At 43.2% G+C, this 14,107-nt stretch overlaps 1 protein-coding gene across 8 annotated transcripts in view; it reads left to right on the top strand.

Annotated features, from left to right (window-relative positions):
- EPHA5 (EPH receptor A5) overlaps positions 1-14,107 on the top strand; it is a 245,320-nt gene that overhangs the window by 130,159 nt on the left and 101,054 nt on the right. For all 8 annotated transcript variants that reach the window (XM_083582599.1, XM_083582598.1, XM_083582595.1 and 5 more), the window contains exon 4: positions 13,698-13,853. In XM_083582599.1, the coding sequence (XP_083438725.1) occupies positions 13,698-13,853 (156 nt within the window). The remainder of the gene's footprint in view (positions 1-13,697; positions 13,854-14,107) is intronic.

Here is a 14,107-nt window from a genome sequence, read left to right as displayed (position 1 = left end):
GGTTCCCCTACTTCCTTTTGCAGTTCCTCCACCGGGGCTGCTGCTTCTGTCTTCACTGGCCAACACAGCCTCCTACCCTGCCATGGTGCCTGGCTGGCTGGAGAAGCCCAACTGTGGCTATTGGGACGACAACTGGGACAGGTAAAGTGAAGCATCTTCAGGCCTCTTTGCCGGCGGGCGAAAATCATCCATCCCCCCAAAAATATAGTCCAGCCCCCCCCCCACAAGGTCTGAGGGACAGTGGACCGGCCCCCTGCTGAAAAAGTTTGCTGACCCCTGCCCTGGAATCTTGAGGGAAGAATGCAGTAGCTCCCCTGAAGCCTAGAGCATGTCATGCAAATTCTTGGTGGTTACGACATTGCTGCTTCTCTTTCTAATCTCACTGTCATGCAGAGAGGCCGAGCAGTTCTCATTCAGTTCATTGTCCCCCTCCAGCCTTGGCTCTGAGACAACCCTCACTCTTGAAGAATCCACACACACACATTAATATTATTGACACATTAGCTAAAACAACAGACTGGTGTGTAACTGCTTTCCTGGCCACCTACAGGACTGTCTTCCAGGTGACCAGGCTGGAAACATCACTAAGACTGAAGGGTTTTGTGTGTGTTTCTTTTTACTAACCAAGATATATCTGGGCAGGTGGACCAGAAATTGTTATGGACTTATTTACGATGTTGAAAAAGAGTAAGCCATGGACTACTGATTGATTTATTGTGGTTTCTTAATTCGGATGATGGAGTCTTCAGAGTCTTCATTTCCCATTTCAACAATGGTGTGATGATCACAGGGGATTGTTTTATTGCTTCAAACTGTTTAGGATTTCTTAGCTTGAGAATCAATATTGACTGAACGGGTTCAGCTGATTGCTCTTGGAAATCAAAATAGCCCATTATAGTCCTTGAAAGTGAACCCAGACAGAAGTCTTTCTCTGCTCTCCAGCTGCTTTTCTTCTGTCTCCCCTCTCCCTCTTCTGGGGGTAAGGATCTACAAACTGCAAGCTTGAGCTATGGTGCAACACTATTCACTATTCTTCACTATTCTCCGCTATTCACTATTCTTCCTTGGGCTGCCAAGTGTCAAACTGATGGGTTGTCGCAGGAGTGCCAACCAGAATAAAATGTTGTGGGGGCCCAGGTAAGCCCCACCCCTCATAATCGATCACATGATGCAATACACACAAACCATTTGAATGGGAATGCCCATCAACTTTGTGCGGGCCCGCCGCCTCAATTATTTTATTGTGGAGACCGAAGCCCCCACAGCTCCTAGGATGTTTTTTTTTTTGAAGGGGGGAAGAAGGATCTCCCAGCTTCCTCAACTGCCCAGGAAGATAGATACCTTGTCAAATTAATACTTGCAAAAGTGGAGTTCTCAGTTGAAGATTCATGATCCTTGGAATGCTATAACAAGCAGAATCAATATGTCAAGCACAGGTATAATGCATTGCAGCGGTTTCCTGTCACAGGAGCGAATATATTGGCAGTGGAATTCTCGCATACTGTTTAGCCACTTATTTTGTTAATGGTCTCCTTATTAAAGTGATTGGGTGACGTTCTCGTGTGATGTTATATTTCTTAACCCCAGCAGTGAAAGAAATGTCGAATGTGCTTGGCTCTGCAGCCACGAATTTTTTCAGCTCGAAAGTTCAGAAGGGTAGATTGGTGGCTTTTCTGTCTGAAGTATTCAAATATTTAGAGTTTCAATGCTTTGCTGTTTGTGCCTGAAAGCTCAAGGTTTATATCTTTTAAAACTAAGATATCTCTGTATGCACCCCTGCCCCGGGGGCAAAATAAATTGCATGTGGCGGGTATTGCATCTTAAATCCTAATGTTGGAACCGTCTGCAAATGTTTGATATTGGATCTGCTTGCTATGAATGCGAGGACAGCAAAGCTTTAATTCCTTCAATCATTTGCGCTAAGTCACACCTATTTAAAGTAAACAAGTGTGCATTGGTAGAAAGTTGGTATATGCAACACAACTGAATAAAAGTTGTTATTCTGATTTGAGATGAGAGGAAATAATCTGTATAGTTTTCATTTTGTTTTTAACAGGAGAAGAGATGGTCTCTGTTTTTTAATGTCTTCTTCTGTGTTCCTTCAACGTTTTCTCTAATGTCCAGGACTTGAGTGAAAAATAATATGGCAGCTCAAACTCCTGCCCTCCGCAATAGTTCCTTCTCCTTCCTACCCTTATTTGTGTTCAGCTCATACTTTTGCAATAAATTAGGTTGGCTTTTAGGGTAGCCTTGCAGTTCCAAGACAATTGTAAAGAGGTTGAAAAAGCTAGTTGACTGTGTGGGTGGCAGCAGGGGTGGCCAAAACTCACACATCTCTCTACCACATAATGAACCCAGAATAATGGAAATGATGGTCCCTTGTATTATTCCTACAGAAAAAAAAAACCATAGTGGAGCATAGTGCTCTGGCTACTACTGCCACCACCAACGGGAGTCAGTTGACTTTGTCAACTGTGTTGTTGTTTTTTAAATAATTTAATTATTTTTAAAATCTGAGGGATGGGGAAGAGCAGAAGCAATATCTTGGTAAGCAAAATCACCCCCTGAGCCAATTTGCTTGGTGTAAACCAATAATCTGAGGAGGTGAGGAGTTCTCCAGAGCCGCTGTATTCAAAGAAGTGAGGGATGTGGAGACCCCACTTTTCTCTGAGGTGGTGAGATTGGTGCTCATCTATACCTCCCCACCAAATCCTCTAAGCATGCACAAAGAATATGAGTGGCAGCCAGGCCTCTGAATTAGCAGCCTCGATTACCCACAATCCACCTGGTTGCAGAGAACCTTATCCATGCATGATTAGAGCAGGAGACATCACAGCAGGCCCACTGCAATATACCATTGGTAGCATTTAACACACTAAACAGAATGCACATTTCTGAGGTAGGTAAAAAGGTAGAAGGTAAAGGACCCCTGGACGGTTATCTCCAGCCAAAGGCAACTACGGGATTGCGGCGCTCATCTTGCTTTCAGGCTGAGGGAGCCGACGTTTGTCCACAGACAGCTTTCCGGGTCATGTGGCCAGCAGGACTAAACCGCTTCTGGTGCAACGGAACACCGTGACAGAAACCAGAGCGCACGGAAATGCCATTTACCTTCCCGCCACAGTGGTACCTATTTATCTACTTGCACTGGCGTGCTTTCAAAGTGCTAGGTTGGAAGAAGCTGACACAGAGCAACAGGAGCTCACTCCGTTGTGGGGATTTGAACCACCAACCTTCTGATCAGGAAGCCCAAGAGGCTCAGTGGTTTAGACCACAGCACCACCCGCTTCATTTCCTGTTTGCCTGCTACCACCATTTGCCAGTGCAAACTCTGGAAACACACACACACACACACAAAATAAAACATTTATTTCGAATTCCATCACTACAGCCATCTACAGAAACCTAGTCGCTTTATTTAGCCTTCTGATCTTGGCATGTTTTTGCAGAAATGGCAGACCACCAATAACAGAAGCAGCTTTGCAACAGTAGCACCTTCGCTGTTTAAATTAGTTAGCTCTTGTGTCTAAAAATGACTGCTGTTTTGGCAGTGCTTTTATTTTAGGGATCCACCCCCCTCACCTTTGTGGCTGCTAATCAAATGAGTAGATAATTCTGATGTGAGGAACTAAGAAAAGAACAGGTGTCTGTAACGGCTTCAAACTTTTAATTAGACGGAGCGTTGTTTTCTCCTTATCTCACTCTTCCTCACCCCCATCCCCTATTTTGTTCCCAAGGGACTGTTATTAAATTGAGTCATGGTGTCACAGTCCCGATAAGTACCTTTTTTATAATGCAGCTGAATAATATTGGTGAATTTTTAAAAAGCGGAATAAAGTGAGAAATTGAACCCCGCAGGATCTGTGCCATTTGGAGGAAAGTCGTTTATGGCAGAGAAGGAGATTTTAAAATGGAATGGACATGCAAGCGCTAATCTTAACCGAAAAATCTCAAGGTGTAGCTAAATTTATGAATAAAATAATGTTGTCGCAAGTATGGATTATGACCTTCCAATCAGAAATCAATATATAGAAATCATTCCAAAGACCACTGTAAGGCAGCAGTAGCCAATGGCTTCAAATTATGTCTTTAAAAATCTGGTGGGCATTTGCATGGAAGTAAAATGTTCAGTCCAAAAAGCAATTGTCACTTTGCAATCTATGCCTACCTGTTCAGAAGTAACTCCTAATGAGTTTAGTGGGGCTTGCTTTATGATAAACATGCTTAAGATTAAAGCCTTAGCGAGGTTTATTTCTCAACAGCTGCCACCAACGTATTATTTATTTCTGTTAGGGATAAATAAACAACCCTGGACATTATTAAAAACATAAAGTGTATACTCAATCAATCTAGACCTTGGGTCCCCAGTGTGGCATCTGTGAGTTACTCGCTTTGGTGCCCACCAAATCCCTCCGCCCTTTCCAGAGTTGAATTGTTTTTAAAATGGGGGGGGGGGTGGCACTTTGGGTTGGGAGCGTCTCCTGTTTGCGGAAGTGTTGGCCAGATTTTTTCCTGTGTCTTCTTTTGTGTGTGTTCAGTATAAGTTTTGCCTGGGTTTATTTGGGGGTGGGGGGTGGGGAGAGAGAATTTGAGCATTGTCAGTTTTTTTCTTCTGTGAAATGGGTGTTTTCTGGTGTCCATCAAAGCTGCTTAAATCAGCCAAGTGGGGAAAATTCCTGCCGTGCCCCTGTCCCAACGACAGACGACACACGACGGCATAGCAAGGTCAATCACAAAATGCCCTAAAAGTAGGGAGAGGTGGACGGGTGTTCCGAATGCAGGAGCCAAAAAAGGACGGTCTGGGTCATGTGCATGGGTTTATATAGATCCCTCGAACCTTTTGGACTGCGCCCCATTGGTCAGATTGAACCCAACATCGAGGGACCTACCAATCAGGTGTTGTGGCTGACCAATCTTACCCACACACAACACAGGAGGTCAGTCTCCAGGTCTCACCGCAACATGTGCCCTCTTTTAAGGAGGACACGATTTCTCAACCTGAAGATTAATAACAATGGGCAAATTTCCCTGAAAGATCACAATGACTGATTGTTGTCATCAATGTGCAGCCAAAGGGGAATGTTGGATGTAGTCAACATCATGTTAAGGGCATGTTAACCAGTGTGGTGCATGAACTGAATTCATGTCCCAGAATCCTTTGCAACGGGGGACCCTCAGCAGATTGGTCAGTGCAGAAAGGAGTATGTAAAGGCTGGTATCTTAAATACTGCCAAATGGGAAAAACCTTTGCCCATCTTGTATTTCCTTCCGTACACTAGGTGATGGGAGCAATTTTAATCTTGCTTCTTTCCGATTTTGAAATCTTAGGAGGTATGAACGTGTGTGTTCCTCTTCGAAACCAATTAGGCGGCACACATATCGCACTGTCATCAGCAAATTGCATTGCTTTCTATCAGGATCTATCAAAGAAATCTCGTGTCTGCTCGTTTACACAGAATAGAACCCCATCAAACTTTTTGTGCTGTAATGATTTTCTGTCCGTCTTGATGAGGCATAATTGGATAAATTCAAGACCGCTTTGAAGGCTAATTATATCCTGTACATTGTAGACCTGGGCTGCCCTTGTTATATATGAGCTTGTGTCTTCGCTTTTATCTCTTTTCTTCTCTGGGGTTTGCGTGCGAGTGGATTGGGTTGCAGCCTTAGAAGAAATTAAACGGAAGGGACACCCCTCTCGTGTGTCAACCCCCTCCCTCCAGCTGCTGTAGATATTAAAACGCAACATGAAACATATCTATAGATAGGGCCTTATTTAGAGATAGCCTTGGAGTAAATAATAAAAAAAAACAGCGTTTCATGTCAGGAACCATAAAGCACGAGACCCACATTTGAGTAATTTATGAACAGTCCTGCAGAACAAATTCAATTCTGAAAGCACTCTCAGGCTATCTGTAGCTGTGATTTATATTCACTTTAAAGGGCCAGATTTCGGAAGGTATCAACAGCCAGTCAATAGAGCTCAACTCCTGCATGGATGGCTCTTCCATTTCCTCTCTTAAAATTGCCTGTATATATCTTTTGCGGGTTTGTTTCTAGAGTACCTGCGATAATTTGATGCTGCATATAAAACAATATGTGAATGCCCCATTCTCATGTACGGGGAAAGGGATAGAAACCCAGCGGGGTAGTTTCGCTCCCATATGATTGAGAACTAGCCGCCAAAGAACATTGCACTGAGTATAGGATAGGCTTTCCATCTAGGTACATCGTAAAATCAACACTAGCTAGCTAAGCGGTTGATTCAACAAGCTATTGCTGATTTTACGATGTAATTGCATGGAAAGCCCATTATATGAGAATGGGGCAGCGACCACTTCAGTGCAGCAAGTGAACAAGCAAATGGGAACTTATCCAGTTCTGAGCCTCAGCTGTCTGTTCAACCCAGCACTGGCATCTCCATAACGGAGGAAGCAACAGTGCCTGATCTGAACCAGACTGCATGTCTAATTCCTCCTGGGAGGAAAGGCTAGGGGCAGGTTCTGGAGTGGGTACCAAGATTGGAGGCAAAGTTGGCACAGAAGCTTTGGCTGAAGCAGGTGCAGTCCACGCTGCTGAGTCCAAGCAACTGAGACCTTCCTCTGGAGGTGACTCCTCATTCATAGTTCCCTCCCACTGTCACACACAGCCCATCCCAACCCACTGGGCCCTTCCCAGCGTCGTCAACCAGCAGCTGCTCCATGCTGTCCTGATCCGACCAGGCCCTCCGCAATAGCTCTTTGGGACATGACAGATCAGTGTAGAAATGGTTCCAAACCATGATGGAGGCAGCGATGCTTCTGAATAGCAATTTCTGCAAAGAAGAAGAGGAGTTTGGATTTGATATCCCGCTTTATCACTACCCTAAGGAGTCTCAAAGCGGCTAACATTCTCCTTTCCCTTCCTCCCCCACAACAAACACTCTGTGAGGCGAGTGAGGCTGAGAGACTGCAGAGAAGTGTGACTAGCCCAAGGTCACCCAGCAGCTGCATGTGGAGGAGCAGGGAATCAAATCCGGTTCACCAGATTACGAGTCCATTGCTCTTAACCACTATACCACACTGGCTCTCTCGAAGGAGGTGAGAGTGCTTTTGCACTGGTGTCCTGCTTGTGGGATTCCCACACGCATCTGTTTAGCCACTGTGAGAACAGGATGCTGGGCTATTGCCCTGATCCTTGAGGAAGTTGTCTTCTGTCAGGAGTCCCAGTTCTTGTCTTGATAACACAGCAAGCGTAGTTAATTAAATAGGAAGATTTATTGCAAAAACAAGCAGAGTTCACAGGATGGCTCTAACAAGCCGCCAAACTCATCAGTCATGATGCCCCTTCTGAAAACTGCTTCTTGCGAGACCAGAAGCAGCTGAACTTTTGCTTTTGATGCCTCTTGTTTTGGTTCCTATCTCTGAGACCTCCCATTCACCAAGAACTTGGACTGGGAGGGTTCAGCTCCCGCCTCTTCCCCATTCTCTGAGAGGCTGTCTCTTAGCTCTTTCCTGCCTGATAAACTGCTTCCTTCTCTTTCCACGGCATTTTGCACTTCTGGATAGCAGTTCCGGCTCATTCTCAGGCATTCTCTTATCAGCCAGCATTCCAAGGGGTGGGAGAGGTGACACTAGCCTTCACTCATCCTGCCTGGCAGTTAATCCTCTCTGCTCCTGACTGGTTCCTTCAGCTGACTGCAAACCTTCCCTGGGGACTGGCTCATTCGTGACACTTTCAGTTATTAATTTAATTATTCCAGGTTTATGAGAGCCAAAGGGCATGCCAGCAATAGGGCCAAGTAGGAAACAGTAGGGGATGGAGCTGTGGGACAACTGAGGAGGCAGGAGCAACGGAAGAGGAGAGGGAAACAAGGGCAGTATCAAATACAAAAGAGGCAAAAGAGGCAAGCCTCAAAATGTGACTGGAAAATGTAGGAAACTAAGAAAATAGTAAATGGTCCAATATGTATGTTGGTGGAAGTGTTCTCAGGAGAAAATTGTAATTCAAACAACCATGTAAAAAAATGATAATTCAAATTGTATATTATATGTATGGCCACTAATTGTAGGTGGACAGACCGAGGATTCCCTGCGTAAGTTGCTTCAGGTCATGTCAGATGTTCTCTTAGAGACACATAGTTTGGTGGTCCTAGGTGATTTTAACATCCATGCTAACATGACCTTACAAGTGGTCGCTTGGGACTTCATGGAAGGTTAAGTCTAGCCCTACTCATAGCTGTGGACATGCCTTAGATCTAGTGTGGATGTGGGCAATCTGACACTAAGTTCCAGGGGAACAAAATAAGTTTCATGGTCAGATCACTTTGTGGTGCAGCTGGACTTCTTCACGACCTTTCCCCTTCTCAAGGAGGTGGGACCAATTCAAATCGGCTTGCCCCGCCACTTAATGGATCCGAATGGCTTCCTGAAAGATCTGCATTAGATGCCAGAAGTTCGGCTCTGCCCTCGCCGGTTCTGGAAGGATCTTTTGAGAAAAGTCCTATACGCTCAGAGACTTTGCACATGTCCATTAGAGGAAATAGGAAGCCCTGAACACTTATTTTTTAAGATGTCCTTTTTATGATGAGGCACGTAGAGATACCATCAACCCCCATCTGGTGAAGCTTCCTGACCTTCCGGACAAGCCTAACTAAATTTTCTCCTCAATCACAAGATGACCCGGATGGTCGCCAGATTCTGCGCACAGATTTGTAGGCATAGAACACCCCCTGGAATAAATAGACCACTAGGAAAACTGCCGTAGCTGGCCTCCTGGGCGTCCCAGGGGCAATCTACATGTTAGTTTAACCTTAGGTCTTTTTGTGTTCATGCGACTATTTTAATTTTAATCTATAAACTAAATGTCTGTTTCATTTTTGTGAAAGCAGTCTCAGTTGTGCTTCTTGAACTGGTCTTTGACTGTAATAATAAATTACTGTATTTTTCGCTCCATAGGGCGCACCGGACTATAGGGCGCACCTAGTTTTTAGGGGGGGAAATAAAGAAAAAAAATTCCAACCCCTCTCGCTCTCCAGGCTTCAGCAAAAGCAACGCAAAGCCTCTGGAGCGCGGAGGGAGCGCTCCCTCTGTGCTTCGGAGGCTTCCCGTTGCTATCGCTGAAGCCAAGGAGCCTGCATTCGCTCCATAGGATGCACACACATTTCCCCTTCATTTTTGGAGGGGAAATGTGCGTCCTATAGAGCGAAAAATACGGTATTACTATTATGATCTGCATTAGATCCCAGTACATTTCCAAGCACAATTTAAAGTGTTGGTGCTAACCTTTAAAGCCCTAAATGGCCTTGACACTATATCTTAAGGAGAGTCTCTACTCCCATCGTTCAGCCTGGACACTGAAGTCCAGCTCCAAGGGACTTTTGGCAGTTTCCTCACTGTGAGAAGTGAGGTTACAGGGAACCAGGCAGAGGGCCTTCTCCGTAGTGGTGCCTGCCCTGTGAAATGGCCTCCATCAGATGTCAAACAGATAAGCAACTATACAACTTTCTAGAGGCATCTGAAGGCAGCCCTTTATTGGGAAGTTTTAAATGTTTGATATCTGTGTTTTTATATTATGATGGAAGCCACCTAGAGTGGCTGGGGCTGTGTAATCATCATCATCATCATCACTGTAAATAAAATGAACATCAGTTTCATCAGATGTTTTTCACCACAGGACTAAGGCTCCAGTCATATACATGATTACATGCAGTAAGTCCCATTAAGCTCAGATGGACTAAAAGAAAATGCAGTTGGCAGCAAATATAATCTATAGAACACTCTTCATATGTAGTAAACTAAGGGAGAAGATAAGGGAATTAAAGATTATATTGCTGTAAACTCTTGTTTAGTGCATACAAATTACAACTCATTGGAACACTTAAAAATCCTTTACATTTCCCCAAGAATTCAATTGGGTGAGTTATTCTAAGAAGGCAACATCTCTCAAGAGGCTGTTCTAAAACAGGGCTTTGTATACAACTCAAGCTCAACTCATTTGGTATATCGGCTTTTAACACAGTGGGAACAACATGCTAATTTAGCCATCAAATGTTAAGTTGACTTTTTCATTTGGAATTTACTATGGTGATTATTGCACCAAAGGGATTCTTTAAAGCAATAAATATATTATTGAAGCATCACATGTGGGTTAATTCTGTGTTTTTATTAACTGCTTGCACCTTGTTATCAATGATGGTTGTATTGGGTCCTATATGGCAGCTGTATACCATTGTAGTATTCCTAGACATGGGTAGTACTGAGTGTCTTTCGTTCCTTGTAGTCTGCATCTTTCGGTGAGAACATGTTGCTAGTATGCATGCAGATTTAATCAAGTTCTGTCACAAAGTAAACAAGTTTTCTGTCATTTCCCCATGCAAGCCAACTGGTAGACATAAGAAATTCAGGTGCTCAAAGCAAGGTTTTGATTCAGATCAGAAGCATAACAGGTTGCGCCCAAAGCCATCAAAGTTGAACTGGCCCACTTTTCGTAGCTCAAAACATTATTTTGTAAGTTTCTCAGGCATAATGCTAAATCAGCTGCTAAAAAAGTTAGTACAAAGGTCTGGGCTCGTCTCTCTAAGACTATACAATCAAAAACAAACAGTGCATGCGACAGATATTCTCTGCTCTATACCACTGGTAACCCATGAATGCTAAGTGTAGAAAAGTATAATAATGATCCTTTTTTCTTTCCTACTAAAAAGAAGTAAATCTTCCAGCCACTATTGTGCAGGACAAAAAGCATGAGAATAATAGCTCCCCCACACTTCCAGACAACAAGCTCTGTTGTATAGATGTATTAAATCCTGGAGGCATGTATTTTACAGGGGACATGTCTCGCTTGGAGCAAACTTTGAGGAATCTGTCAGATATGTGGTAATTTGAAATTCTTTGCAGGTTTCTGAGGGAAGGGAAAACAAAGAGCAATGAGGTTTTTTTTCTTTCTTTTAAAAAAGAATTCATTACAGCACCTTCTCTGCAAATATCCCATTTCCTCTCTAGGCCAATGCACTATTTCAATTTTGGCTAAGGCATTTATTTTTAGGAGAAGAGGCTAGATATTAAAAGTGAAAAACACATTCAACCATTTCCCTGAAATGCAGCTCTTAAAAAAAAAGCTCAAAAGCAGCATTCTAATGGTTTCAGTGATTTTTTATAGGTGCTTGAAGATTTCTTAGCTGTAACACCTGAAGGCAAAAATTAATGATAAAACTATGGGGTAAACTACATTTACGCTGACATTTAAATAACTGAGTGTGTGATTCCCCCCCCCCCCCAGACTGAGTCTCAGTTGTAGAAAATGTATCTTAATGTATTAGGTCAGGCTTTCTTAAACTCGGCCCTCCAGATGTTTTGGGACTACAACTCCCATCATCCCTAGCTAACAGGACCAGTGGTCAGGGATGATGGGAGTTGTAGTCCCAAAACATCTGGAGGGCCGAGTTTGCCTATGCCTGTATTAGATTGTTGGGGGAAAGCCAAATAAAGAACTTATTTATGTATGCTACAACAGCGGAAAGAGTCTTGATAGCACAAGGATGGAAGAATGAGGAAATTCCACTGAAAGAACAGTGGCAAGAAAAACTGATGAGTTATGCAGAACTGGCTTAATTGACATACAAACTGTGGGACAAGGACAACTGTGACTTTAAGGAAGAATGGGGGCTTTTTGCAGATTATCTAAAAAGACAACAAAATGAACTGGACTCCTTGGCAGGGTTTGAATAAACATACACAAATTTATTGGTTGATAACATGATAGATAGATAATGTAGGGATATGTACAATTTTATAACATGCAGAGAATAATATGTGCTGAGAAATCAGAGAGTGGAGCTGAGGGAAGTCTCTGTGGGGGGGAGGGTTTGATGGGGGGTGAGAAAAAAGGAAAAAATCATAATGAATATGATATGTTTTGAAATTTTGAAATTTTATTATGCTGAAATTGTTAATAAAATATTATTTTTATTAATAATATTTTTATTATGGGGTGGGAGGGTGGGTTTTTCTTTTTTGGGGAGGGAGAGGGAAAAATGGGGAAATGAGGATGATGTATTTTTGATAAATTGTTACATTGGAATTCCTAATATATATTTTTTTGATATTTTTTTTTAAATAAAAAAAAAATTTTTCTTTCCAGTAGCACCTTAAAGACCAACTAAGTTAGTTCTTGGTATGAGCTTTCGTGTGCATGCACACTTCGTCAGATACACTGAAACAGAAGTTGCCAGATCCTTCTATATAGTGAGAAGGTGGGGAGGGGTATTACTCAGAAGGGTGGTGGGAATGGGTGGTTGGCAGATAGCTGAGATGAGCCTGTTGACGGCTCTTAACGGCTGCAATAGGTCTTACAGGAAAAAGCAAGGGGTGAGAAGGTGAAAAATGGCTTTGTCATGTATAATGAGATAAGAATCCAATGTCTTTGTTCAGACCAGGTCTCTCCATGGTTTTAAGTTTGGTAATGAGTTGCAATTCAGCAGCTTCTCTTTCCAGTCTATTTCTGAAATTCCTTTGTAGTAATACAGCTACTTTGAGATCTTGTATAGAATGTCCTGGGAGATTGAAGTGTTCTCCTACTGGTTTCTCTGTCTTGTGATTCTTGATGTCCGATTTATGTCCGTTTATTCTTTGGCGTAAGGTTTGGCCTGTTTGTCCAATATAGAGAGCTGAGGGACACTGTTGGCATTTGATGGCATATACAATGTTAGACGATGAGCAATTAAATAGTCCCGAGATGGTATGTGTGATGTTGTTGGGGCCAGTAATGGTGTTGTCCGGGTGTATGTGGCAGCAAAGTTGGCATCTGGGTTTATTGCAGGCTCTGGTGCCAGTGTCCGTGTTACGTCTGGTTGTAGTATTATTGTGGGTTAGGAGTTGTTTAAGATTGGGTGGCTGTCTGTAGGCAATGAAAGGTCTTCCTCCCAGAGCTTGAGAAAGAGAACTGTCATTGTCCAGGAGAGGTTGTAGATCTCTGATGATGCGTTGTACTGTTTTGACTTGGGAGCTGTATGTGATGACTAGAGGTGTTCTGTTATTTTCTTTTTTGGGTCTGTCTTGCAGCAAGTTCTCTCTGGGTATCTGTCTGGCTCTGTTGATCTGTTGTCTAACTTCATCTGCTGGGTATTTTAGTTCTAAAAAGGTTTGCTGTAGATCTCTTAGGTGAGAGTCTCTGTCTGTAGAATTGGAACAGATACGGCTGTAACGTAGTGCCTGGCTATATACAATGGACTGTTTGGTATGTTTGGGATGGTAGCTAGAGGCATGTAGATATGTTTGTCGGTCAGTTGGTTTACGGTATAAGGTGGTGTCTATGCGTCCATCCTGTATTTTTATAGTAGTGTCCAAAAAATGTATTTCTTGCATAGATTGATTCATTGTTAGGTTGATTGTGGGGTGAAAATCATTGAATTTCTGGTGGAAGGTGTCCAGGGTCTGTTGACCATGTGTCCAGATGATAAAAATATCGTCAATGTATCGCAGGTACAAGAGAGGTTTGAGTGGGTAGGAGTTTAGGAAACGTTGTTCTAAATCTGCCATGAAGATGTTGGCATACATTTTTTAAATAGATTGTTGGGAAAAAGCCCATTCTAGGAGTCATACTCTCTCTGAAGAAACAACTTTGCATCTTCTTCCTTTTGGGTGGGTGGGGGGCTGGAGTTGGTTGACTCTTGGGCTCCCAGATAGCAGCTATGAACTTAAATGTTGATTCTTCTCTTGCAGCATGTCGGTCAGGATTCTTTAAAGACTCGCCACAGAGTCAGATGTGCACGAAATGCCCTCCGCACAGTTACACACGCCAAGAAGCGTCAACTTCCTGTGTTTGTGAAGAGCACTATTTTCGAAAGGAGTCAGACCCACCTACGATGGCCTGCACAAGTGAGTCAACTTGGACTTAATCAGTTAAAGTGCTCATTTTACAAGCGACGTGTTAAATGACGATTGTGATAATTGAGAACACAAGTACCTGCTTACACTGAGTCAGACCATTGGTCCATCTGCCCCGAATTGAAATGGAAGTGGTTCCCCAGGATGTCAGATGGAGGTCTAGATATGGTCAAGGGGGAAAGGAGATTGGGCAGCGGAAGGGGCAAAATCAGACCCCCTGTCGCTCCCATTTCTTTTCATGTTCT

The sequence above is a fragment of the Podarcis filfolensis genome (genome assembly GCF_964270895.1).
Source record: "Podarcis filfolensis genome assembly, chromosome: 13".
NCBI lineage: Eukaryota > Metazoa > Chordata > Lepidosauria > Squamata > Lacertidae > Podarcis > Podarcis filfolensis.
The sequence above is the reverse complement of the archived record's forward strand: the minus strand, read 5'-3'. Positions and strand labels throughout refer to the sequence as shown.